Source organism: Lagopus muta, chromosome Z (assembly GCF_023343835.1).
Source record: "Lagopus muta isolate bLagMut1 chromosome Z, bLagMut1 primary, whole genome shotgun sequence".
Lineage (NCBI taxonomy): Eukaryota > Metazoa > Chordata > Aves > Galliformes > Phasianidae > Lagopus > Lagopus muta.
This window is the reverse complement of record NC_064472.1, coordinates 845,289-867,710: the sequence shown is the minus strand read 5'-3', so window position 1 is coordinate 867,710 and position 22,422 is coordinate 845,289. Positions and strand designations below refer to the sequence as shown.

At 46.0% G+C, this 22,422-nt stretch overlaps 2 protein-coding genes across 2 annotated transcripts in view; both read right to left on the bottom strand.

The window, feature by feature from the left end:
• Positions 1-139: 139 nt before the first annotated feature.
• Positions 140-2,738, bottom strand: LOC125687100 (uncharacterized). The gene is made up of 2 exons (XM_048931905.1): positions 2,089-2,738; positions 140-2,058 (listed from the first exon to the last, which is right to left on the bottom strand). The coding sequence occupies exons 1-2, from the start codon at positions 2,571-2,573 to the stop codon at positions 1,668-1,670; spliced, it is 876 nt and encodes a 291-aa protein (XP_048787862.1). The 5' UTR covers positions 2,574-2,738; the 3' UTR covers positions 140-1,667.
• A 4,544-nt stretch (positions 2,739-7,282) lies between these two features.
• The window catches only part of SMAD4 (SMAD family member 4), a 36,976-nt gene continuing 21,836 nt past the window's right edge, over positions 7,283-22,422 (bottom strand). Inside the window, exons 9-10 of the mRNA XM_048930574.1 lie at positions 21,066-21,204; positions 7,283-18,622 (exon numbers count right to left, since the gene is read on the bottom strand). Of these exons, the coding sequence (XP_048786531.1) occupies positions 18,411-18,622; positions 21,066-21,204 (351 nt within the window). The 3' untranslated portion in view covers positions 7,283-18,410. The remainder of the gene's footprint in view (positions 18,623-21,065; positions 21,205-22,422) is intronic.

Genomic DNA, 22,422 nt, shown 5'->3' with positions numbered 1-22,422 from the left:
TGGCCCGCTTTGGGGAGGGCTGCAACAACATGGCGGCTGGAGCGTCGTTTGTTGGGGTCAAAGGTCGCGATGGGGGGTCAAAGGTCACGGGTGGGGGGGCAGAGGTCGGCGTTTGGGGGTTTGGGTGCCATATTGGGGTCAAAGGTCACATTTTGGGGGGTCAAAGGTCATGGATTGGGGTCAGGGGTCAAGGATTGAGGTCAGAGGTCAACGTTGGGGGTCAAAGGTCACCATTGGGGGTCAAAGGTCATGGACTGAGGTCACAACTTGGGGGTCAAAGTTCGTCATTTGGGGGTCGCAGCTCCCAGCCTTGGGGGTCAAAGGTCACCATTGGGGTCAAAGGTCAACATTGGGGTCAAAGGTCACCATTTGGGGTCGGAGAGCCCTCATTGGGGTCAAAGGTCACAGTTGGGGGGTCAAAGGTCACCATCTTGGCACACACTGACATTGGGGGGTGAAATGTGGGGTTATGAGGGGTCAGAGGTCACAACTTGGGGGTCAAAGGTCAGCAATGGGGTCAAAGGTCGCCATATTTGGATGGGGGTCAAAGGTGAAATATGGGGTCAAAGGTCACATTTTGGGGGGGGTCAAAGTCACCAATAAGGGACACAGCTGCATTAATGGGGATCCTTGGGGGTCAAAGGTCCCCATTTGGGGTCAAAGGTCAAAGATTCAGGTTCAATTTGGGGTCAGAGGTTACGGTTGGGGGTCAGCTGATGTCATGTTGGGGTCAAAGGTCAACACTGGGTGTCCAAAGGTCACATTTAGGGGTCGAAGGGCCCAGGTTTGGGGGTCAAAGGTCACGGGTTGGGGTCAAAGGTCATGGATTGGGGTCAATGTTCACACGATGGGGTCAAAGGTCACACAATGGGGGTCAAAGGTCACAACGATGGGGGGTCAAAGCTCATGGATTTAGGGGGAGCCAAGGCTTGAGGGGGTCAAAGGTCACATCTGGGGTCAAAGGTCAAAGCTGGGGGTCAAAAGGCACCACTGTAAGGTCAAGGGTCACCAGGGGGGTCAAAGGTCACCACTTTAGGGGGCAAAGGTGACATTGGGGTCAAAAGTCAGTGCAGAATCTATGGGGCAGCCCCATAGAATCTATGGGGTGGTGGAATCTATGGGGCAGCCCCATAGAATCTATGGAGTGAAAAGATCTATGGGGCAGCCCCATAGAATCTATGGAGTGAAAAGATCTATGGGGCAGCCCCATAGAATCTATGGGGTGAAGGAATCTATGGGGCAGCCCCATAGAATCTATGGGGCGGAGGAATCTATGGGGCAGCCCCATAGAATCTATGGGGCGGAGGAATCTATGGGGCAGCCCCATAGAATCTATGGGGCACTGAAATCTATGGGGCAGCCCCATAGAATCTATGGGGTGGAGGAATCTATGGGGCAGCCCCATAGATTCTATGGGGCACTGAAGTCTATGGGGCAGCCCCATAGAATCTATGGGGCGGAATAGTCTATGGGGCAGCCCCATAGAATCTATGGGGTGCAGGAATCTATGGGGCAGCCCCATAGAATCTATGGGGCACTGAAATCTATGGGGCAGCCCCATAGAATCTATGGGGTGAAGGAATCTATGGGGCAGCCCCATAGAATCTATGGGGCGTTAATATTAATAATTGGTGCAATACCCGCTGTAATCCCACCAGGGGGCGCAATTAGCCTTTATTAATGCTGCAATAACGGCGCTGTCCGCCAGGCGGCGCTATTGAGCCGCGTCCCTCAGTTTCCCGATCATCTCCGAACATCTCCGAGGTTTCCCGAACGCCACCGAAGTGATCCGATGCGGCCCGATTTCCATCTCGCCTACCGGAAGTGCTCCGAACGGACCGGAAGTGGTCCGAATTGCTGCACGGTCTGATCCGAAAAGCTCCGAAGTGTTCCGAAGCTCCCCGGAAGTGCTTCTCAAAGGCCGGAAGTGCCCCGAACTCGAACGGAAAATCTCCGAAGTGACCCGAACTTCTCCGAAAAGACCGGAAGTGTTCTGAAATGATCGGCACTTCCCCGAAGTCTTCCGAAGTTCTCCGAAGGCACCGGAAGTGCTCCGAACACTTCCGAAATGGTCCGAAGAGCTCCGAAAGGACCGGAAGTGCGCCGAAGAATCCGGAAGTGCGCGGATCTCCCCCCGAACTGCTCCGAAGTGTTTCGAAAGGACCGGAAGTGCTCCGAAAGGACCGGAAGTGCTGCGAAAATACCAAATGTGCCCCGAACTCGAACCGAAGATCTCCGAAGTGACCCGAATTGCCCCGAAAAAACCGGAAGTGTTCCGATATGCTCCCGAACAGCTCGAAGGTACCGGAAGTGCCTTCGGATCGGGCCGAAGTGCTCCGAACTTCTCCGAAAGGACCGGAAGTGTTCCGACGTTCTCGGAAGGCACCGGAAGTGCTCCGAACACTTCCGAAATGGTCCGAAAAGCTCCGAGGCGCTCGGATGTTCTCCGAACAGCTCCGAAAAGCTCCGAAAGGACCGGAAGTGCGCCTAAAAATCCGGAAGTCCTCCGATCGTCCCCCGAACTGCTCCGAAGTGCTCCGAAAGGGGTGAAGGAATCTATGGGGCAGCCCCATAGAATCGATGGGGGTGGAGGAATCTATGGGGCAGCCCCATAGAATCTATGGGGCACTGAAATCTATGGGGCAGTCCCATAGATTCTATGGGGTGAAAAGATCTATGGGGCAGCCCCATAGAATCTATGGGGTGGAGGAATGTATGGGGTAGCCCCCATAGATTCTATGGGGCAACTGAAGTCTATGGGGCAGCCCCCATAGAATCTATGGGGTGAAGGAATCTATGGGGCAGCCCCATAGAATCTATGGGGCGGAGGAATCTATGGGGCAGCCCCATAGAATCGATGGGGTGAACAGATCTATGGGGCAGCCCCATAGAATCTATGGGGCACTGAAGTCTATGGGGCAGCCCCATAGAATCTATGGGGCGGAACGATCTATGGGGCAGCCCCATAGAATCTGTGGGGCGGAGGAATCTATGGGGCAGCCCCATAGAATCTATGGGGCACTGAAATCTATGGGGCAGCCCCATAGAATCTATGGGTGAAAAGATCTATGGGGGCAGCCCCATAGAATCTATGGGGCACTGAAATCTATGGGGGCAGCCCCATAGAATCTATAGGGCACTGAAATCTATGGGGCAGCCCCATAGGAATCTCTGGGGGTGGGTGAATCTATGGGGCAGCCCCATAAAATCTATGGGGTGAACAGATCTATGGGGCAGCCCCATAGAATCTGTGGGGCGGAGGAATCTATGGGGCAGCCCCATAGAATCTATGGGGCACTGAAATCTATGGGGGCAGCCCCATGGAATCGATGGGGCAGAACAATCTATGGGGCAGCCCTATAGAATCTATCGGTGGAGGAATCTATGGGGCAGCCCCATAGAATCTATGGGGCACTGAAATCTATGGGGCAGCCCCATAGAATCAATGGGGTGGAGAAATCTATGGGGCAGCCCCATAGAATCTATGGGGCGGAAACGATCTATGGGGCAGCCCCATAGAATCTATGGGGCGGAGGAATCTATGGGGCAGCCCCATAGAATCTATGGGATGGGTGAATCTATGGGGCAGCCCCATAGAATCTATGGGGTGGAGGAATCTATGGGGCAGGCCCCATAGAATCTATGGGGTGGGTGAATCTATGGGGCAGCCCCATAGAATCTATGGGGTGGAGGAATCTATGGGGCAGCCCCATAGAATCTATGGGGTGGAGGAATCTATGGGGCAGCCCCATAGAATCGATGGGGCACTGAAGTCTATGGGGCAGCCCCATAGAATCTATGGGGTGAAAAAGATCTATGGGGCAGCCCCATAGAATTGATGGGGTGAACAGATCTATGGGGCAGCCCCATGGAATCTATGGGATGGGTGAATCTATGGGGCAGCCCCATAGAATCTATGGGGCACTGAAATCTATGGGGCAGCCCCATGGAATCTATGGGATGGGTGAATCTATGGGGCAGCCCCATAGAATCTATGGGGCAACTGAAATCTATGGGGCAGGCCCCATAGAATCTATGGGGCACTGAAATCTATGGGGTCAGCCCCATAGAATCTATGGGTGGAGGGCAGCCCCATAGAATCTGTGGGGTGAAAAGATCTATGGGGCAGCCCCATAGAATCGATGGGGTGGAGGAATCTATGGGGCAGCCCCATAGAATCTATGGGGCAGAAAAATCTATGGGGCAGCCCCATAGAATCTATGGGGCGGATGAATCTATGGGGCAGCCCCATAGAATCTGTGGGGTGGAGAAATCTATGGGGCAGCCCCATAGAATCTATGGGATGGGTGAATCTATGGGGCAGCCCCATAGAATCTATGGGGTGGAGGAATCTATGGGGCAGCCCCATAGAATCGATGGGGTGGAGGAATCTATGGGGCAGCCCCATAGAATCTATGGGGCATTAACATTAATTGATGCAATACCCGCTGTATCCACCAGGGGGCGCAATTAGCCTTTATTAATGCTGCAATAACGGCGCTGTCCGCCAGGCGGCGCTATTGAGCCGCGTCCCTCAGTTTCCGATCATCTCCGAACATCTCCGAGGTTTCCCGAACGCCACCGAAGTGCTCCGAACTTCTCCGAAAGGACCGGAAGTGTTCCGACGTTCTCCGAAGGCACCGGAAGTGCTCCTGACATTTCCGAAATGGTCCGAAAAGCTCCGAAGCGCTCGGATGTTCTCCGAACACCTCCGAAAAGCTCCGAAAGGACCGGAAGTGTTCCGAAAGGACCGGAAGTGCTGCGGAAAGACCAAAAAGTCCCCGAACTCGAACCGAAGATCTCCGAAGTGTGCCGAATTGCCCCGAAAAAACCGGAAGTGTCCCGATCTGCTCCCGAACCGCTCCGAAAGTACCGGAAGTGCCGTAAGTTAAGCCGAAGCGTTCCGAACTTTTCCGAAGGGACCCGAAGTATTCTGAAATGATCGGAATTTCCCCGAAGTGTTCCGAAGTTCTCCGAAGGCACCGGAAGTGCTCCGAAGCGACCGGAAGTGTTCCGAACATTTCCGAAATGGTCCGAAAAGCTCCGAAGCGCTCGGATGTTGTACGAACAGCTCCGAAGACCTCCGAACGGACCGGAAGTGCGCCGAAGAATCCGGAAGTGCTCCGAGCTCCCTCCGAACTGCTCCGAAGTGTTCCGAAAGGACCGGAAGTGCTCCGCAGTTACCGGAAGTGCTTCGAGTGTACCCAAATCGCAACGGAGGTGCCCGGATGTTCTCGTAATGCCCGAATGCTCTCCGATGTGTTCCGAATTTCCCCGAAGTTGCCCGATGTGCTCGAAAGTTCCCCAAAAATTGCTGTCGAGTGACCCGAAGCGTCTCGAAATGCCCGGATGTGAACCGAAGTGACCGCAAACGCCGCTAGTTCTTTTTCCCGAACTGCTCCGAACTATCCGGAAGTGCCGCCATCATTCCTCCCGAATTGCTCCGAACGGACCGGAAGTGCGGCCACTTTTTCCTCCTGCAGAACTTCGAGCGGACCGGAAGTGCCGCCATGTTGTTTTGTCGACATGCCCGCAGGAGCCCCCGGTTGTTTCCCCGCTCTTCCACAGAGCGAAGCGCTCTGAGCCGCATCCGAACTTTCCCGAAGCTTTCCGAAGGCTCCGGAAGTGCCGCCGAAACGGCCGCCGAAAGCGAGGCGGCAGCGCGGCGGCCGCCGCGGCTCGAAGCCGAAAATCGTCGGTAATGGTGGAAGACGGCGTGGAAAAAAGGGCGGATTTTCGTTGGAACTGTAAATTAAAAAAGGTCAAAGCTTGCGCAGAGCGCGGCGCTTCTCGGCTGCCGTCGGAAAGAAAGCGGCGGCTTCGGCTGTTGTGGAAATACGGAATCGCGGTGGGGATTTCGGGGCAGAACGCGAATAAAAACGGCGAATTCGGGCACGTTTTGAGGGAATGTGGTGGTTTGTGTGGAAACTTGGTGGGAAAACGGCGTTTTGGGGGTGAATTTGGGTGAAATTTGGGGTTTTTTTTTGGTTGGGAGGTGAGGGGGGGAAATGGCGGCTTGGCGGGGAAACGGCTGAAAGTAAAAAATGGCGGCTTGGCGGGGAAAACGGCTGAGGGTGAAAAATGGCGGCTTGGCGGGAACACGGCTGAGGGTGAAAAATGGCGGCTTGGCGGGAAGACGGCTGGAGACAAAATGGCGGCTTGGCGGGAAGACGGCTGGAGACAAAATGGCGGCTGAGCGGGAAAATGGCGGCTATGGGGAGAATTTGGGGGAAAAAAACGGGATTTTAGGGGCAAATAAGAGGTAAAAATGAGGAATTTTGGGGGAAAATGTTGAAAAATGGGGATTTTGGGGGTGAAACGCGAGGAAAAGTTGGGATTTGGGGGGAGAAAAACGGGGATTTAGGGGGGGAAAATGGGGGGAAAATGGAGGCCTTGCAGGGGAAACCAGAGGGAAATGGCGGAGTTTGGAGGGATTTGGGGTTCCTTAGGGGGGCGATTTGGGGCATTTTGGGGTTTTTTGTGGGATTTTTGGGTTGATTTTATGGATTTTGGGGTTTTTTGGCAGGGATTTTGGGGTCTATGGGGCTTTTTAAGGAATTTGGGGGGGGTTTTTGAGGGGATTTGGGGTTTTTTTCGTAGGGGATTTGGGGGAAATTTGGGGGATTTTGGGGTTTATATGTTGATTTTTGGGGTTTTTTAAGGGATTTTTGGGGGTTTTTATGGGATTTGGGGCTTCTTGTGTGGATTTTGGGGTCTTTTAGGGGATTTTTGGGTTTCTATTATAGGATTTTGGGGTCTTTTAAGGGATTTTGGGGTCTTTTAGGGGATTTGGGGTTTTCTATTATAGGATTTTGGGGTCTTTTAGGGGATTTTGGGGCTTTCTGATGGGATTTTGGTTTCCTTTTAGGGGATTTTGGGTTTCTATTATAGGATTTTGGGGGTCCTTTAGGGGATTTTGGGGTCTTTTTAGGGGATTTTGGGGATTCTATGATAGGATTTTGGGTTTCTATTATAGGATTTTGGGGTCTTTTGGGGGATTTTGGGTTCTTTTAGGGTTTTTTTGGGGTCTTTTTAAGGGATTTTGGGGTTTTTTTAAGGGATTTTTGTGGGGTCTTATAGGGGATTTTGGGGCTTTTTGATGGTTTTTGGTTTCCTTTTAGGGGATTTTGGTTTCTATTATAGGATTTTGGGTCTTTTAGGGGATTTTGGGTTTCTCTTATAGGATTTTTGGGGTCTTTTGAGGGATTTTGGGGTCTTTTAGGGGATTTTGGGGTCTTTTTAGGGATTTTGGGTTTCTATTATAGGATTTTGGGTCTTTTAGGGGATTTTGGGGCTTTTTGATGGGATTTTGGGGTCTTTTAGGGGATTTTGGGTTTCTATTATAGGATTTTGGGGTCTTTTAGGGTTTTTTTGGGGTCTTTTGAGGGATTTTGGGGCTTTTTGATGGGATTTTGGTTCCTTTTTAGGGGATTTTGGGTTTCTATTATAGGATTTTGGGGTCTTTTAAGGGATTTTGGGGTCTTTTAGGGGATTTTGGGGTCTTTTATGGATTTTGGGCCTTTTTGATGGGATTTTGGTTTCCTTTTAGGGGATTTTGGGTTTCTATTAAAGGATTTTGGGGTCTTTTAGGGGATTTTAGGGTTTTTAATGGGATTTTGGGGGTCTTTTTAGGGATTTTGGGTCTTTTTGATGGGATTTTGGGGTCTTTTAGGGGATTTTGGGTTTCTCTTATAGGATTTTGGGGTATTTTAGGGGATTTTGGGTCTTTTTTGATGGGATTTTGGGGTCTTTTAAGGGATTTTGGGGTCTTTTAGGCGATTTTGGGGTCTTTAGAGGGATTTTGGGGTCTTTTAGGGGATTTTGGGGTCCTTTAAGGGATTTTTGGGGCTTTTTGATGGGATTTTGGTTCCTTTTAGGGGATTTTGGGTTTCTATTATAGGATTTTGGGGTCTTTTAGGGGGTTTTGGGGTCTTTTAGGGGATTTTGGGGCTTTTTGATGGGATTTTGGTTCCTTTTTAAGGGGATTTTGGGTTTCTATTATAGGATATTGGGGTCTTTTAGGGGATTTTGGGGTCTTTTAGGGGATTTTGGGTTTCTATTATAGGATTTTGGGGTCTTTTGAGGGATTTTGGGGTCTTTTAGGGGATTTTGGGTTCTATTATAGGATTTTGGGTTCTTTTAGGGGATTTTAGGGTTCTTAGTTGGGATTTTAGGTTTTTTTTATGGGATTTTGGGGTCTCTTAGGGGATTTTGGGGTTTTTTATGGGATTTTGGGGTCTTTAGGGGATTTTGGGGCTTTTTGATGGGATTTTGGTTCCTTTTAGGGGATTTTGGGTTTCTATTATAGGATTTTGGGGTCTTTTAGGGGATTTTGGGGCTTTTTGATGGGATTTTGGTTCCTTTTAGGGGATTTTGGGTTTCTATTATAGGATTTTGGGGTCTTTTGAGGGATTTTGGGTTCTTTTGAGGGGATTTTGGGTTTCTATTATAGGATTTTGGGGGTTTTAATGGGATTTTGGGGCTTTTTGATGGGATTTTGGATTCATATAGGGGATTTTGGGTTTCTATTATAGGATTTGGGGTCTTTTAGGGGATTTTGGGGCTTTTTGATGGGATTTTGGGGTTTTTTAGGAGATTTTGGGTTTCTATTATAGGATTTTGGGGTCTTTTGGGGGATTTTGGGGTCTTTTAGGGGATTTTGGGGCTTTTTGATGGGATTTTGGATTCCTATAGGGGATTTTGGGGTTCTATTATAGGATTTTGGGGTCTTTTAGGGGATTTTGGGGCTTTTTGATGGGATTTTGGGGTCTTTTAGGCGATTTTGGGTTTCTATTAAAGGATTTTGGGTTCTTTTAAGGGATTTTGGGGTCTTTTAGGGGATTTTGGGTCTTTTTGAAGGGATTTTGGGGTCTTTTAGGGGATTTTGGGGCTTTTTGATGGGATTTTGGGGCTTTTTGATGGGATTTTGTGGTCCTTTAGGGGATTGTGGGTCTTTTAGGGTTTTTTTGGGGTCTTTTAAGGGATTTTGGGGTCTTTTAGGGGATTTTGGGGCTTTTTGATGGGATTTTGGTTTCCTTTTAGGGGATTTTGGGTTTCTATTATAGGATTTTAGGGGTTTTTAATGGGATTTTGGGGTCTTTTAAGGGATTTTGGGGTCTTTTATGGGATTTTAGGGTTCTTAGTGGGGATTTTAGGGTTTTTTTTTATGGGATTTTGGGGTCTTTTAGGGATTTTTGGTGTCTTTTAAGGGATTTTGGGGTCTTTTAGGGGATTTTGGGGCTTTTTGATGGGATTTTGGGGTCTTTTTAGGGGATTTTGGGTTTCTCTTATAGGATTTTGGGGTCTTTTGGGGGATTTTGGTTTCTTTTAGGGTTTTTGGGGTCTTTTAGGGGATTTTGGGGCTTTTTGATGGGATTTTGGGGTCTTTTAGGGGATTTTGGGTCTTTTAGGGTTTTTTTTGGGGTCTTTTAAGGGATTTTGGGGTCTTTTAGGGGATTTTGGGGCTTTTTGATGGGATTTTGGGGTCTTTTAGGGGATTTTGGGGTCTTTTGGGGGATTTTGGGGTCTTTTGGGGGATTTTGGGGCTTTTTGATGGGATTTTGGTTCCTTTTTAGGGGATTTTGGGTTTCTATTATAGGATTTTGGGGTCTTTTATGGGATTTTAGGGTTTTTAATGGGATTTTGGGGTCTTTTAGGGTTTTTTTTGGGGTCTTTTAGGGGATTTTGGGGCTTTTTGATGGGATTTTGGGTCTTTTAGGGGATTTTGGGTCTTTTTGAAGGGATTTTGGTTTCCTTTTAGGGGATTTTGGGTTTCTATTATAGGATTTTGGGGTCTTTTAGGGGATTTTGGGGTCTTTTAGGGCATTTTGGGGTCTTTTAGGGGATTTTGGGGTCTTTTAAGGGATTTTTGGGTCTTTTAGGGGATTTTGGGGTCTTTTATGGGATTTTGGGTCTTTTTGAAGGGATTTTGGGGTCTTTTTAGGGGATTTTGGGTTTCTATTATAGGATTTTAGGGTCTTTTAGGGGATTTTGGGGTCTTTTAGGGGATTTTGGGTCTTTTTTATGGGATTTTGGGGTCTTTTAGGGGATTTTGGGTTTCTATTATAGGATTTTGGGGATTTTTAAGGGATTTTGGGCCTTTTTGAAGGGATTTTGGGGTCTTTTAGGGGATTTTGGGGTCTTTTAGGGGATTTTGGGGCTTTTTGATGGGATTTTAGTGTCTTTTAGGGGATTTTGGGTTTCTATTGTAGGATTTTGGGGTCTTTTAGGGGATTTTGGCGTCTTTTAAGGGATTTTGGGGTCTTTTATGGGATTTTGGGGCTTTTTGATGGGATTTTGGGGTCTTTTAGGGGATATTGGGTTTCTCTTATCGGATTTTGGGGTCTTTTAGGGGATTTTGGGGCTTTTTGATGGGATTTTGGGGTCTTTTGATGGGATTTTGGGTTTCTATTATAGGATTTTGGGGTCTTTTGAGGGATTTTGGGTTCTTTTAGGGGATTTTGGGGCTTTTTGATGGGATTTTGTGGTCTTTTAGGGGATTTTGGGTTTCTCTTATAGGATTTTGGGGTCTTTTAGGGGATTTTGGGGTCTTTTAAGGGATTTTGGGGCTTTTTGATGGGATTTTGGTTCCTTTTAGGGGATTTTGGGTTTCTATTATAGGATTTTGGGGTCTTTTAGGGGATTTTGGGGTCTTTTAGGGCATTTTGGGTCTTTTTAATGGGATTTTGGTTTCCTTTTAGGGGATTTTGGGTTTCTATTATAGGATTTTGGGGTCTTTTGAGAGATTTTGGTTTCTTTTAGGGTTTTTTTTGGGTCTTTTAGGGGATTTTGGGGCTTTTTGATGGGATTTTGGATTCTTATAGGGGATTTTGGGGTTCTATTATAGGATTTTGGGGTCTTTTAGGGGATTTTTGGTTTCTATTATAGGATTTTGGGGTCTTTTAGGGGATTTTGGGGTCTTTTAGGGGATTTTGGGTTTTTATTATAGGATTTTGGGGTCTTTTAGGGTTTTTTTGGGGGTCTTTTAGGGGATTTTGGGGCTTCTTGAGTGGATTTTGGGGTCTTATAGGGGATTTTGGGTCTTTTTGATGGGATTTTGGGGTCTTTTAGGGGATTTTGGGCCTTTTTGATGGTGTTTTGTGGTCTTTTTAGGGGATTTTGGGTTTCTATTATAGGATTTAGGGGTCTTTGGGGGGATTTTGGTTTCTTTTAGGGTTTTTTGGGGTCTTTTAGGGGATTTTGGGGCTTTTTGAGGGGATTTTGGTTCCTTTTTAGGGGATTTTGGGTTTCTATTATAGGATTTTGGGGTCTTTTAGGGGATTTTGGGGCTTTTTGATGGGATTTTGGTTTACTTTTAGGGGATTTTAGGTTTCTATTATAGGATTTTGGGGTCTTTTAAGGGATTTTGGGGTCTTTTAGGGGATTTTGGGGTCTTTTAGGGGATTTTGGGTTTCTCTTATAGGATTTTGGGGTCTTTTAGGGGATTTTGGGGGTTTTTAGGGGATTTTGGGGTCTTTTAGGGGATTTTGGTTTCTTTTAGGGTTTTTTTGGGGTCTTTTATGGGATTTTGGTGCTTTTTGATGGGATTTTGGTTTCCTTTTAGGGGATTTTGGGTTTCTATTATAGGATTTTGGGGTCTTTTAGGGGATTTTGGGGTCTTTTAGGGGATTTTGGGGCTTTTAGATGGGATTTTGGTTTCCTTTTAGGGGATTTTGGGTTTCTATTATAGGATTTTGGGTTCTTTTAGGGGATTTTGGGTTCTTTTAAGGGATTTTGGGGTCTTTTTAGGGATTTTGGGGCTTTTTCAAGGGATTTTGGGGCTTTTTCAAGGGATTTTGGGGCTTTTTGATGGGATTTTGGGTTCTTTTATGGGATTTTGGGGCTTTTTGATGGGATTTTGGGGCCTTTTAGGGGATTTTGGGGCTTTTTGATGGGATTTTGGTTTCCTTTTTAGGGGATTTTCGGTTTCTATTATAGGATTTTGGGGTCTTTTATGGGATTTTGGTTTCTTTTTAGGGGATTTTGGGTTTCTATTATAGGATTTTGGGGTCTTTTATGGGATTTTGGGGCTTTTTGAGGAGATTTTGGGTTTCTATTATAGGATTTTAGGGTTTTTTTATGGGACTTTGGGTTCTTTTAAGGGATTTTGGGGTCTTTTAGGGGATTTTGGGTTCTTTTAGGGGATTTTGGAACCTTTTGATGGGATTTTGGGGTCTTTTAGGGTATTTTGGGTTTCTATTATAGGATTTTGGGGTCTTTTATTGGATTTTAGGGTTTTTAATGGGACTTTGGGGTCTTTTAGGGGATTTTGGGGTCGTTTAGGGGATTTTGGGTCTTTTAGGGGATTTTGGGTTTCTCTTATAGGATTTTGGGGTATTTTACGGGATTTTGGGGTCTTTTAAGGGATTTTGGGTTTCTATTATAGGATTTTGGGGTCTTTTAGGGGATTTTGGGTCTTTTTGATGGTATTTTGGTTCCTTTTTAGGGGATTTTGGGTTTCTATTATAGGATTTTGGGGTCTTTTAGGGGATTTTGGGCCTTTTTGATGGATTTTGGGGTCTTTTAGGGGATTTTGGGGTCTTTTAGGGGATTTTGGGTTCCTATTATAGGATTTTGGGGTCTTTTAGGGAATTTTGGGGCTTTTTGATGGGATTTTGGGTTCTTTTAAGGGATTTTGGGTTTCTATTATAGGATTTTGGGGTCTTTTAGGGGATTTTTGGGTTGCTTTTATAGGATTTTGGGGTCTTTTAGGGGATTTTGGGGTCTTTTTAGGGGATTTTGGGTTTCTCTTATAGGATTTTGGGGTCTTTTGATGGATTTTGGGGTCTTTTATGGGATTTTGGGGTCTTTTAGGGGATTTTGGGGTCTTTTAGGGTTTTTTTGGGGTCTTTTAGGGGATTTTAGGGTTATTTATGGGATTTTGGGTTCTTTTGAGGGATTTTTGGGCTTTTTGATGGGATTTTGGGGTCTTTTAGGGGATTTTGGGGTCTTTTATGGGATTTTGGGTCTTTTTAATGGGATTTTGGTTTCTTTTTAGGGGATTTTGGGTTTCTATTATAGGATTTTGGGGTCTTTTAGGGAATTTTGGGGCTTTTTGATGGGATTTTGGGTTTCTATTATAGGATTTTGGGGAATTAGTGGGATTAATGGGATTAATAGCAAGATTAATTGGATTAATGAAGTGTTTGGGGGTATTAATGAGATTAATGAGTGTATTAATGGGATTATCAATTAGATTAATGAGATTAATGACTGGCTTGATGGGTTTATTAGGGGATTATCAATGAATTAATGGGATTGCTGATGGAATCAATGGGATTATTGGTTAAATAATTGGATTAATGATTAATTAATGGGGCTGTTGATGAATCAGTGGGGTTATTAATGCAATTGACGAGGTTTTTGATGGACTGATTTAATTATGGGTTTATTAATGGGATTATTAGTGGGGTGGGCGGGATTAATGAGGTGATGGCTTGTTGCAATGATTGGGATTGTCAATTAATGGGATTATTAATGGCATTAAAGGCACTGGTTGATGAGCTTGATTAATTGGTGCAGTGGGTGGGATTATTAATGGGATTAATGGGGTATTGATTGGTCTGATGGGTTATTAATGGGATTAATGGGGTTGTTAATGGGATTAATGGGGTTATTAATGGGATTGATTGGATTAATGGGGTAACTGATGGGATTGATTGGTTATTAATGGGATTAATGGGGTCATTAATTGGGTTAATGGGGTAACTGATGGGATTGATGGGGTCATTAATGGGATTGATGGGGTTATTAATTGGATTGATGGGGTTATTAACGGGATTAATGAGTTTAATGGGGTAACTGATGGGATTCATTGGTTATTAATGGGATTAATGGGGTCATTAATTGGATTAATGGGGTAACTGTTGGGATTGATGGGGTCATTAATGGGATTAATGGGGTAACTGATGGGATTGATGGGGTTATTAACGAGATTAATGAGTTTAATGGGGCAATTGATGGGATTGATTGGTTATTAATGGGATTAATGGGATCCCTGATGGGGTTGATGGGGTCATTAATGGGATTAATGGGGTTGTTAATGGGATTGATGGGGTTATTAATGGTATTAATGAGTTTAATGGGGTAACTGATGGGATTGATTGGTTGTTAATGGGATTAATGGGGTTATTAATGGGATTGATGGGGTTATTAATGGGATTAATGGGGTTGTTAATGGGATTGATGGGGTTATTAATGGGATTAATGGGATTAATGGGGTAACTGATGGGATTGATTGGTTATTAATGGGATTAATGGGGTTATTAAGGGGATTAATGGGGTTATTAATGGGGTTAACGGGGTTATTGATCGGATTGATGGGGTTATTGATTGGATTGATGAGTTTAATGGGGTAACTGATGGGATTGATTGGTTATTAATGGGATTAATGGGGTTATTAATGGGATTGATGGGGGTTATTAATGGGATTAATGGGGTATTGATTGGTCTGATGGGTTATTAACGGGATTAATGGGGTTGTGAATGGGATTGATGGGGTTATTAATGGGATTAATGGGATTGATGGGGTAATTGATGGGGTTGATTGGGTTATTAATGGGATTAATGGGGTTATTAATGGGGTTGATGGGGTCATTAATTGGATTAATGGGGTAACTGATGGGATTGATGGGGTCATTAATGGGATTAATGGGGTTATTAATGGGATTGACGGGGTTATTAATGGGATTAATGGGGTTATTAATGGGGTTAATGGGATTATTAATTGGATTGATGGGGTTATTAACGGGATTAATGGGGTTAATGGGGTAATTTACGAGGCTGATGGGTTATTAATGAGATTAATGGGATTATTGATTGAATTGATGGGGTGATTGAAGGCATTAATGGGGTTATTGATTGAATTGATAGGATTATTAATGGATTAATGGGATTATTGATGGGATTAACGATGGATTGATGGGATTAATGATGGATTAATGGTGTTAATAACGGGATTTATGAGATTAATGATGGATTGATGGGATTAATGATGTAATTGATAGGATTATTGATGGATTAATGGGATTATTGATGAGATTGATGGCATTATTGACGATTGGATTTAGTTATTAACGAGATTGATGGGATTAATGATAGATTGATGGGATTATTAATGAGGTAGATGGGAATATTGATGAGATTGATGGGATTATTAATGAGACTGATGGGATTATTGATGAGCTCAATGGGATTATTGAGACTGATGTGGTTATTGATGAGATTGATGGGTTTATTAATGAGATTGGTGGGATTATTGATGAGGTTGATGGGATTATTGATGAGATTGATGGGATTATTGATGATATTTATGCAATTATTGGGATTATTGGGTGGATAAATGTGATTATTAATACAATTAGCGATTAGTGATCAAATTATTAATGGCCTAATGGGAAGATGGCACGGATTATTGCAGGATGAATGGGGATTCTTGATAGATTGATGGGATTATTGATGGATTAATGGGATTATTGATGGATTGATGGGATTATTGATGGATTAATGGGATTACTGATGAAATTGATGGGATTATTGATGGATTAATGGGATTATTGATGAGATTGATGGGATTATTGATGAGATTGATGGGGGTTTATTGATGGATAGATGGAGTTATTGATAAGATTAATGGGATTATTGATGGATTAATGGGATTATTGATGAGATTGATGGGATTATTAATGAGATTGATGGGGTAAATTGGGTTTATTGATGGAGAGATGGGATTATTGATGAGATTGATGGGGTTATTGATTGGCTTGGTAGAATTGATGGGATTATTGATGGATTAATGGGATTATTGATGACATTGGTGGGATTATTGATGGATTGATGGGATTATTGATGGATTAATGGGATTATTGATGAGATTGATGGGGTTTATCGATGGATACATGGAGTTATTGATAAGATTAATGGGATTATTGATGGATTGATGGGATTATTGATGAGGTTGATGGGATTATTGATGAGATTGGTGGAATTACTGATTGGATTGATAGAATTGATGGGATTATTGATGGATTAATGGGATTATTGATGGATTGATGTGATTACTGATGGATAAGTGTGGTTATTAATACAATTAGCGATTAATTGGTCAATTATTAATGGCCTAATCGTAAAATGGCATGGATTACTGCAGGATGGATGGCATTCTTGATAGATTGATGGGGGTTATTGATGGGATTAATGGGATTATTAATGAGATTGATGGGGTAAATGGGGTTTATTGATGGATAGATGGAGTTATTGATAAGATTAATGGGATTATTGATGGATTGATGGGATTATTAATGAGATTGGTTGGATTATTGATTGGATTGATGGAATTGATTGGATTATTGATGGATTAATGGGATTATTGATGAGATTGATGGGATTATTTATGAGGTTGATGGGATTATTGATGAGATTGGTGGGATTGCTGATTGGATTGATAGAATTGATGGGATTATTGATGGATTAATGGGATTATTGATGAGATTGATGGGGTTATTGATGGATAGATGGAGATACTGATAAGATTAATGGGATTATTGATGGATTGATGGGGTTATTGATGAGATTAATGGGATTATTGATGAGATTGATGGGATTATTGATGAGGTTGGTGGGATTATTGATTGGATTGATAAAATTGATGGGATTATTGATGAGATTGATTGGATTATTGATGTGTTGATGGGATTATTGATGGATTGATGGGATTATTGATGGATTATTGGGATTATTGATGAGATTGATGGGGTAAATGTGGTTTATTGATGGATAGATGGAGTTATTGATGAGATTAATGGGATTATTGATGGATTGACGGGATTATTGATGAACAGATGGGATTATTGATGGACTAGTGGGATTAGTGATGGGATTATTGATGGATTAATGGGATTATTGATGAGATTGATGGGATTATTGATGGATTGATGGGATTATTGATGAGATTGGGGTTTATTGATGGATAGATGGACTTACTGATGAGATTAATGGGATTATTGATGGATTGATGGGGTTACTAATAAGATTAGTGGGATTATTGATTGGATTGATGGAATTGATGGGATTATTGATGGGCTAATGGGATTATTGATGAGACTGATGGGATTATTGATGAGATTGATGGGGTTATTGATTGGACTGATAGAATTGATGGGATTATTGATGGATTAATGGGATTATTGATGAGGTTGATGGGTTTATTGATGAGATTGATGGGATTATTGATAGACAGATGGGATTATTGATGAGGTTGATGGGATTATTGATGGTTTAATGGGATTATTGATGAGATTGATGGGATTATTGATGAGATTGATGGGGTAAATGGGGTTTATTGATGGATAGATGGAGTTATTGATAGATTAATGGGATTATTGATAGATTGATGGGATTATTGATGGATTAATGGGATTATTGATGAAATTGATGGGATTATTGATAAGATTGATGAGGTAAATTGGGTTTATTGATGAGGTTGATGGGATTATTGATGAGATTGACGGGGTTATTGATTGGATCGATAGAATTGATGGGATTATTGATGGATGAGATTGATGGGATTATTGATGAGGTTGATGGGGTAAATGGGGTTTATTGATGGGCAGATGGAGTTATTGATAAGATTAATAGGATTATTGATGGATTGATGGGATTATTGATGGACAGATGGGATTATTGATGAGGTTGATGGGTTTATTGATGATATTGATGGAGTTACTGATGAGATTGATGGGATTATTAATGAGATTGGTTGGGTTATTGATTGGATTGATGGATTGATGGTATTATTGATGGATTAATGGGATTATTGATGGGTTGATGGGATTATTGATGGATTAATGGGATTATTAATGAGATTGGTTGGATTACTGATTGGATTGATAGAATTGATGGGATTATTGATGAATTAATGGGATTATTGATAAGATTGATGGGATTATCGATCATATTGATGCAATTAATGGGATTATTGATGGATAAATGTGATTATTAATACAATTAGTGGTTAATTGGTCAGATTATTAATGGCCTAATGGGGAGATTGAACGGATTATTGCAGGATGGATGGCATTCTTGATTCATTGATGGCATTATAGAGTCGACTGCTGGCATCGCCGATCACCAAACAGCCCCATTAATGAGCTTGACGAGACAATTAACGAACCACCAGCACCGCTAACGAAACGAAAGCTCCGCACTGCGCCCGAATCCATCTTTTATTTCCCCCAAACCCAACAGAGCCCCCCAAAAAACCCCCAAATAAACCAACAGCAACAACAAAAAACCCCAATGGCGACGCGGCGCCCTTCCAGGACCTGCGAATGGAAACCAACCCCCCTATTAAAACAAATAAAGGCGAATGAAAGCCGCTGCTCCAAAGGTCCTGGAAGGGGAAAGGCAAAGCTTCAGTCCAAAGGTTGCGGGTCGGCGATGGGCATCGTGTGAAGGACTTCGTCCAGGAGCTGAAGGGCGCGATGGAGGTGAATCTCGATCCAACATGGCGTCTCTTTGATGCTTTGCCGCGGGTAATCGGGGCCCCAACCTTTGACGAAGCTCATGCGTAAAATGCAGAGGCGACGCAGGTCGTCCACGCCGATGCCGGCGGCGGCGGAGAGGCCTGGGTGCAACGGGGGGGATAAAGGGGGCACCCATGGGTGGGGGGAAGCCATAGGTGGGAGAAGGTGGGGTGTAGGGGGTACCCATGGGTGGGGGGGTGGGAGATGTGGGCATGGGGGGCGAAGTTGGGGTGTTGGTGGGGTGGGGAATGGGGGGGTTGAGGGCAGGATGGGGAGTGGGGAGAATGGGGAGCACCCATGGGTGGGGGGCAGAGATAGGAGGGGGTTCGAAGGTATGGGGGGGCACCCATGGGTGGGGGTGGGAGGTGTGGGGGATTGGGGTAAGGAATGGGGGATAGGGGGTGAGGATGGCTGATGGGGAGGAGAATGGGGAACACCCATGGGTAGGGGGTCAAAGGAGCACCCATGGGTGGGGGGGAAGTCATAGGTGGGGGATCGAAGGTATGGGGGGGGCACCCATGGGTGGGGGTGGGAGATGTGGGTGTAGGGTGCGGGATTGGGGTAAGGAATGGGTGATAAGGGGGAGGGGGAGGAGGAGGATGGGGAGCACCCATGGGTGGGGGGAAGTCATAAGTGGGGGATCGAAGGTATGGGGGGGGCACCCATGGGTGGGGGTGGGAGATGTGGGTGTAGGGTGGGGGATTGGGGGATAGGAGTGAGGATGGGTGTTGGGGAGGAGAATGGAGAGCACCTATGGGTGGGGGGTCAGGGGAGCACCCATGGGAGGGGGGCAGCCATAGGTGGGAGAGGATGGGGTGTAGGGGGCACCCATGGGTGGGGGGTGGCGCCTTTGGATGTAGGGTGGGGGATTGGGATAAGGAATGGGTGACAAAAGTGAAGGAGAGGAGGAGGAAAGGGAGCACCCATGGGTGGGGGGCAGCCATAGGTGGGAGAGGATGGGGTGTAGGGGGGCACCCATGGGTGGGGGGTGGGAGATGTGGGTGCGGGGTAGGAATTGGGGTGTTGGTGGGGTGGGGAATGGGGAGTTGGGGAGTGTAGAAGGGTACAATGGGGAGCACCCATGGGTGCGGGATGAGGGGTAGGGGAGCACCCATGGGTGGGGGTGGCACCTTTGGAGGTAGGGTGGGGGATTGGAGGATAGGGGGTGAGGGGAAGGATGAGGATGGGGAGCACCCATGGGTGGGGGGAAGCCATAGGTGGGGGATCGAAGGTGTGGGGGGGGCACCCATGGGTGGGGGTGGGAGATGTGGGTGTAGGGTGCGGGATTGGGGTAAGGAATGGGTGATAAGGGTGAGGATGTGGGGTGGGGAGGGGGAGAGAATGGGGAGCACCCATGGGTGGGGGGTCAAAGGAGCACCCATGGGTTGGGGGGAAGTCATAGGTGGGGGATCGAAGGTGTGGGGGCACCCATGGGTGGGGGGTGGGAGGTGTGGGTGTAGGGTGAGGGATTGGGGTAAGGAATGGGTGATAAGGGTGAGGATGTGGGGTGGGGAGGGGGAGAATGGGGAGCACTCATGGATGGGGGGGTCAGGGGAGCACCCATAGGTGGGGGGCAGCCATAGGTGGGGTATAAGGGGTGGGGGGAGCACCCATGGGTGGGGGGTGGCACCCTTGGATGTAGGGTGGGGGATTGGGGTAAGGAATGGGTGATAAAGGTGAGGGGGAGGAGGAGGATGGGGAGCACCCATGGGTAGGGGGTCAAGGGAGCACCCATGGGTGGGGGGGCAGTCATAGGTGGGAGATGGGGTGTAGGGGGGCACCCATGGGTGGGGGGGTGGGAGATGTGGGTGCGGGGTGGGAGTTGGGGGTGTTGGTGGGGTGTAAACAGGTGGCAATGGGTGCTAATTGGTGCTAATGGGGGTTAATGGGCGCTAATGGCGGCCAATGGGCGTCAATGGGAGCTAATGAGTGCTAATGAAGCCTAATGGGTGCTGATGAGTGTTAATGGGGACTAATGAAGGCTAATTAATGCCAATGGCTGCTAATTGGGGCCAATGGGGGCTAATAGGGACTAATGAGGATTAACGATGGCCAGTGGTAGCCAATAGAAGCCAATGAGCGCTAATGGATGCCAACGGGGACTGATGGGTGCTAATTGGTGTTAATGGGGGCTAATGGGTGCTAATGAGTGTTAATGGGGGCTAATGGGTGCTAATGAGTGTTAATGGGGGCTAATGGAGGCTAATTAATACCAATGGCTGCTAATTGGGGCCTATAGGTGTAATGGGCGCTAATGGTTGCCAATGGGCGCTAATGGTTGCTAATGGGCGCTAATGGTGGCTAATGGGTATCAGTGGCGGTTAATGAGTGCTAATGGGTGTCAGTGGGCATTAATGGGCACTAATAGGTGCTAATTAGAGCTAATGAAGGCTAATGAGGGCCAACGGGTGCCCATAGGGCCCAATGGATGCTGATGAAGGTGAATGGCTGCAAATCCTTGCCGCTGAGCCCCTGTAAGAGCCAACAGCCACCAACAGAGACCCGATAGAAAGCGCTGAGGCTTAACGAGTGTTAATTACTCACTAATTGCTGGAGCAATGCCACCCACAGAGCCGGGCCCTGGAATATTGCCAGCTACCGCCGCCGCTTGAGCCGCCGCCGCCGCCTGTGCCGTGGCTGCCTGCTGTTGCATCTGTCTGTGGCACTGCCTCAGGTCAAACACCTGCAAAGGTACGGAGGTGGGATTCGTTTCTGGGGTCACCGTAACCCCATAGTCCCCATAGATCCCCCATAGGACCCCATAGATCCCCATGTGCCCTATAAAACCCCCATAGAACCCATAGATCCCCCATAGGACCCCATATCCCCTATAAAACCCCCATAGATTCCCATATTCCCTATAAAACCCCCATATCCCCCATAGGACCCCATAAAACCCCATATCCCCAATAAAACCCCATAGAACCTTATAGGATCCCATATCCCCTATAGAACCCCCATATCCCCCATAGGACACCATAGATCCCCATATCTCCTATAAAACCCCCATAGAACCCCATATCCCCTATAAAACCCCATAGATCCCCTATAGAACCCCATATCCCCTATAAAACCCCCATCGATCCCCCATAGAACCCTGTATCCCCTATAAAAGCCCCATAGATCCCCCATAGAACCCCATATCCCATATATAAACCCCCATAGGACCCGCATAGAACCCCATATCCCCTATAAAACCCCATAGGACCCCCATAGAACCCCATATCCCCTATAAAAGCCCCATATCCCCCATAGAACCCCATATCTCCCCATAGATCCTCCATAGAACCCCATATCCCCTATAAAACCCTCATAGAACTCCCATAGATCCCCCCTAGAACCCCATATCCCCTATAAAACCCCCATAGATCCCCCATAGGACCCCATATCCCCTATAAAACCCCCATATCCCCCATAGATCCCTCATAGGACCCCATATCCCTATAAACCCCCCATAGAACTCCTACAGATCCCCCATAGAACCCCATATCCCCTATAAATCCCCATAGATCCCTCATAGAACCCTGTATCCCCTATAAAACCCCCCTAGATCCCCCATAGAACCCCATATCCCCTATAAAACCCCCATAGATCCCCCATAGAACCCCATATCCCCTATAAAACCCCCATATTCCCCCATATTCCCCCATATCCCCTATAAAACCCCCATAAATCCCCCATAGATCCCCCATAGGACCCCATATTCCCCCATAGATCCCCCATAGAACCCCATATCCCATATATAAACCCCCATAGATCCCCCATAGAACCCCATATCCCCTATAAAACCCCCATAGATCCCCCATAGAACCCAATATCCCCTATAAAACCCCCATAGATCCCCCATAGAACCCTGTATCCCCTATAAAAGCCCATAGGACCCCCATAGAACCCCATATCC

Bases quoted from the DNA above. Each gene is read 5' to 3' on its own strand.
- LOC125687100 (XM_048931905.1), bottom strand. From the start codon at position 2,573: ATGGGGCTGCCCCATAGATTCCTTCACCCCTTTCGGAGCACTTCGGAG. The intron at 2,059-2,088 runs TTCGGAGCTCTT...ATTTCGGAAGTG, and splicing joins TTCGGCGCACTTCCGGTCCT to TTCGGAGCACTTCCGGTGCC.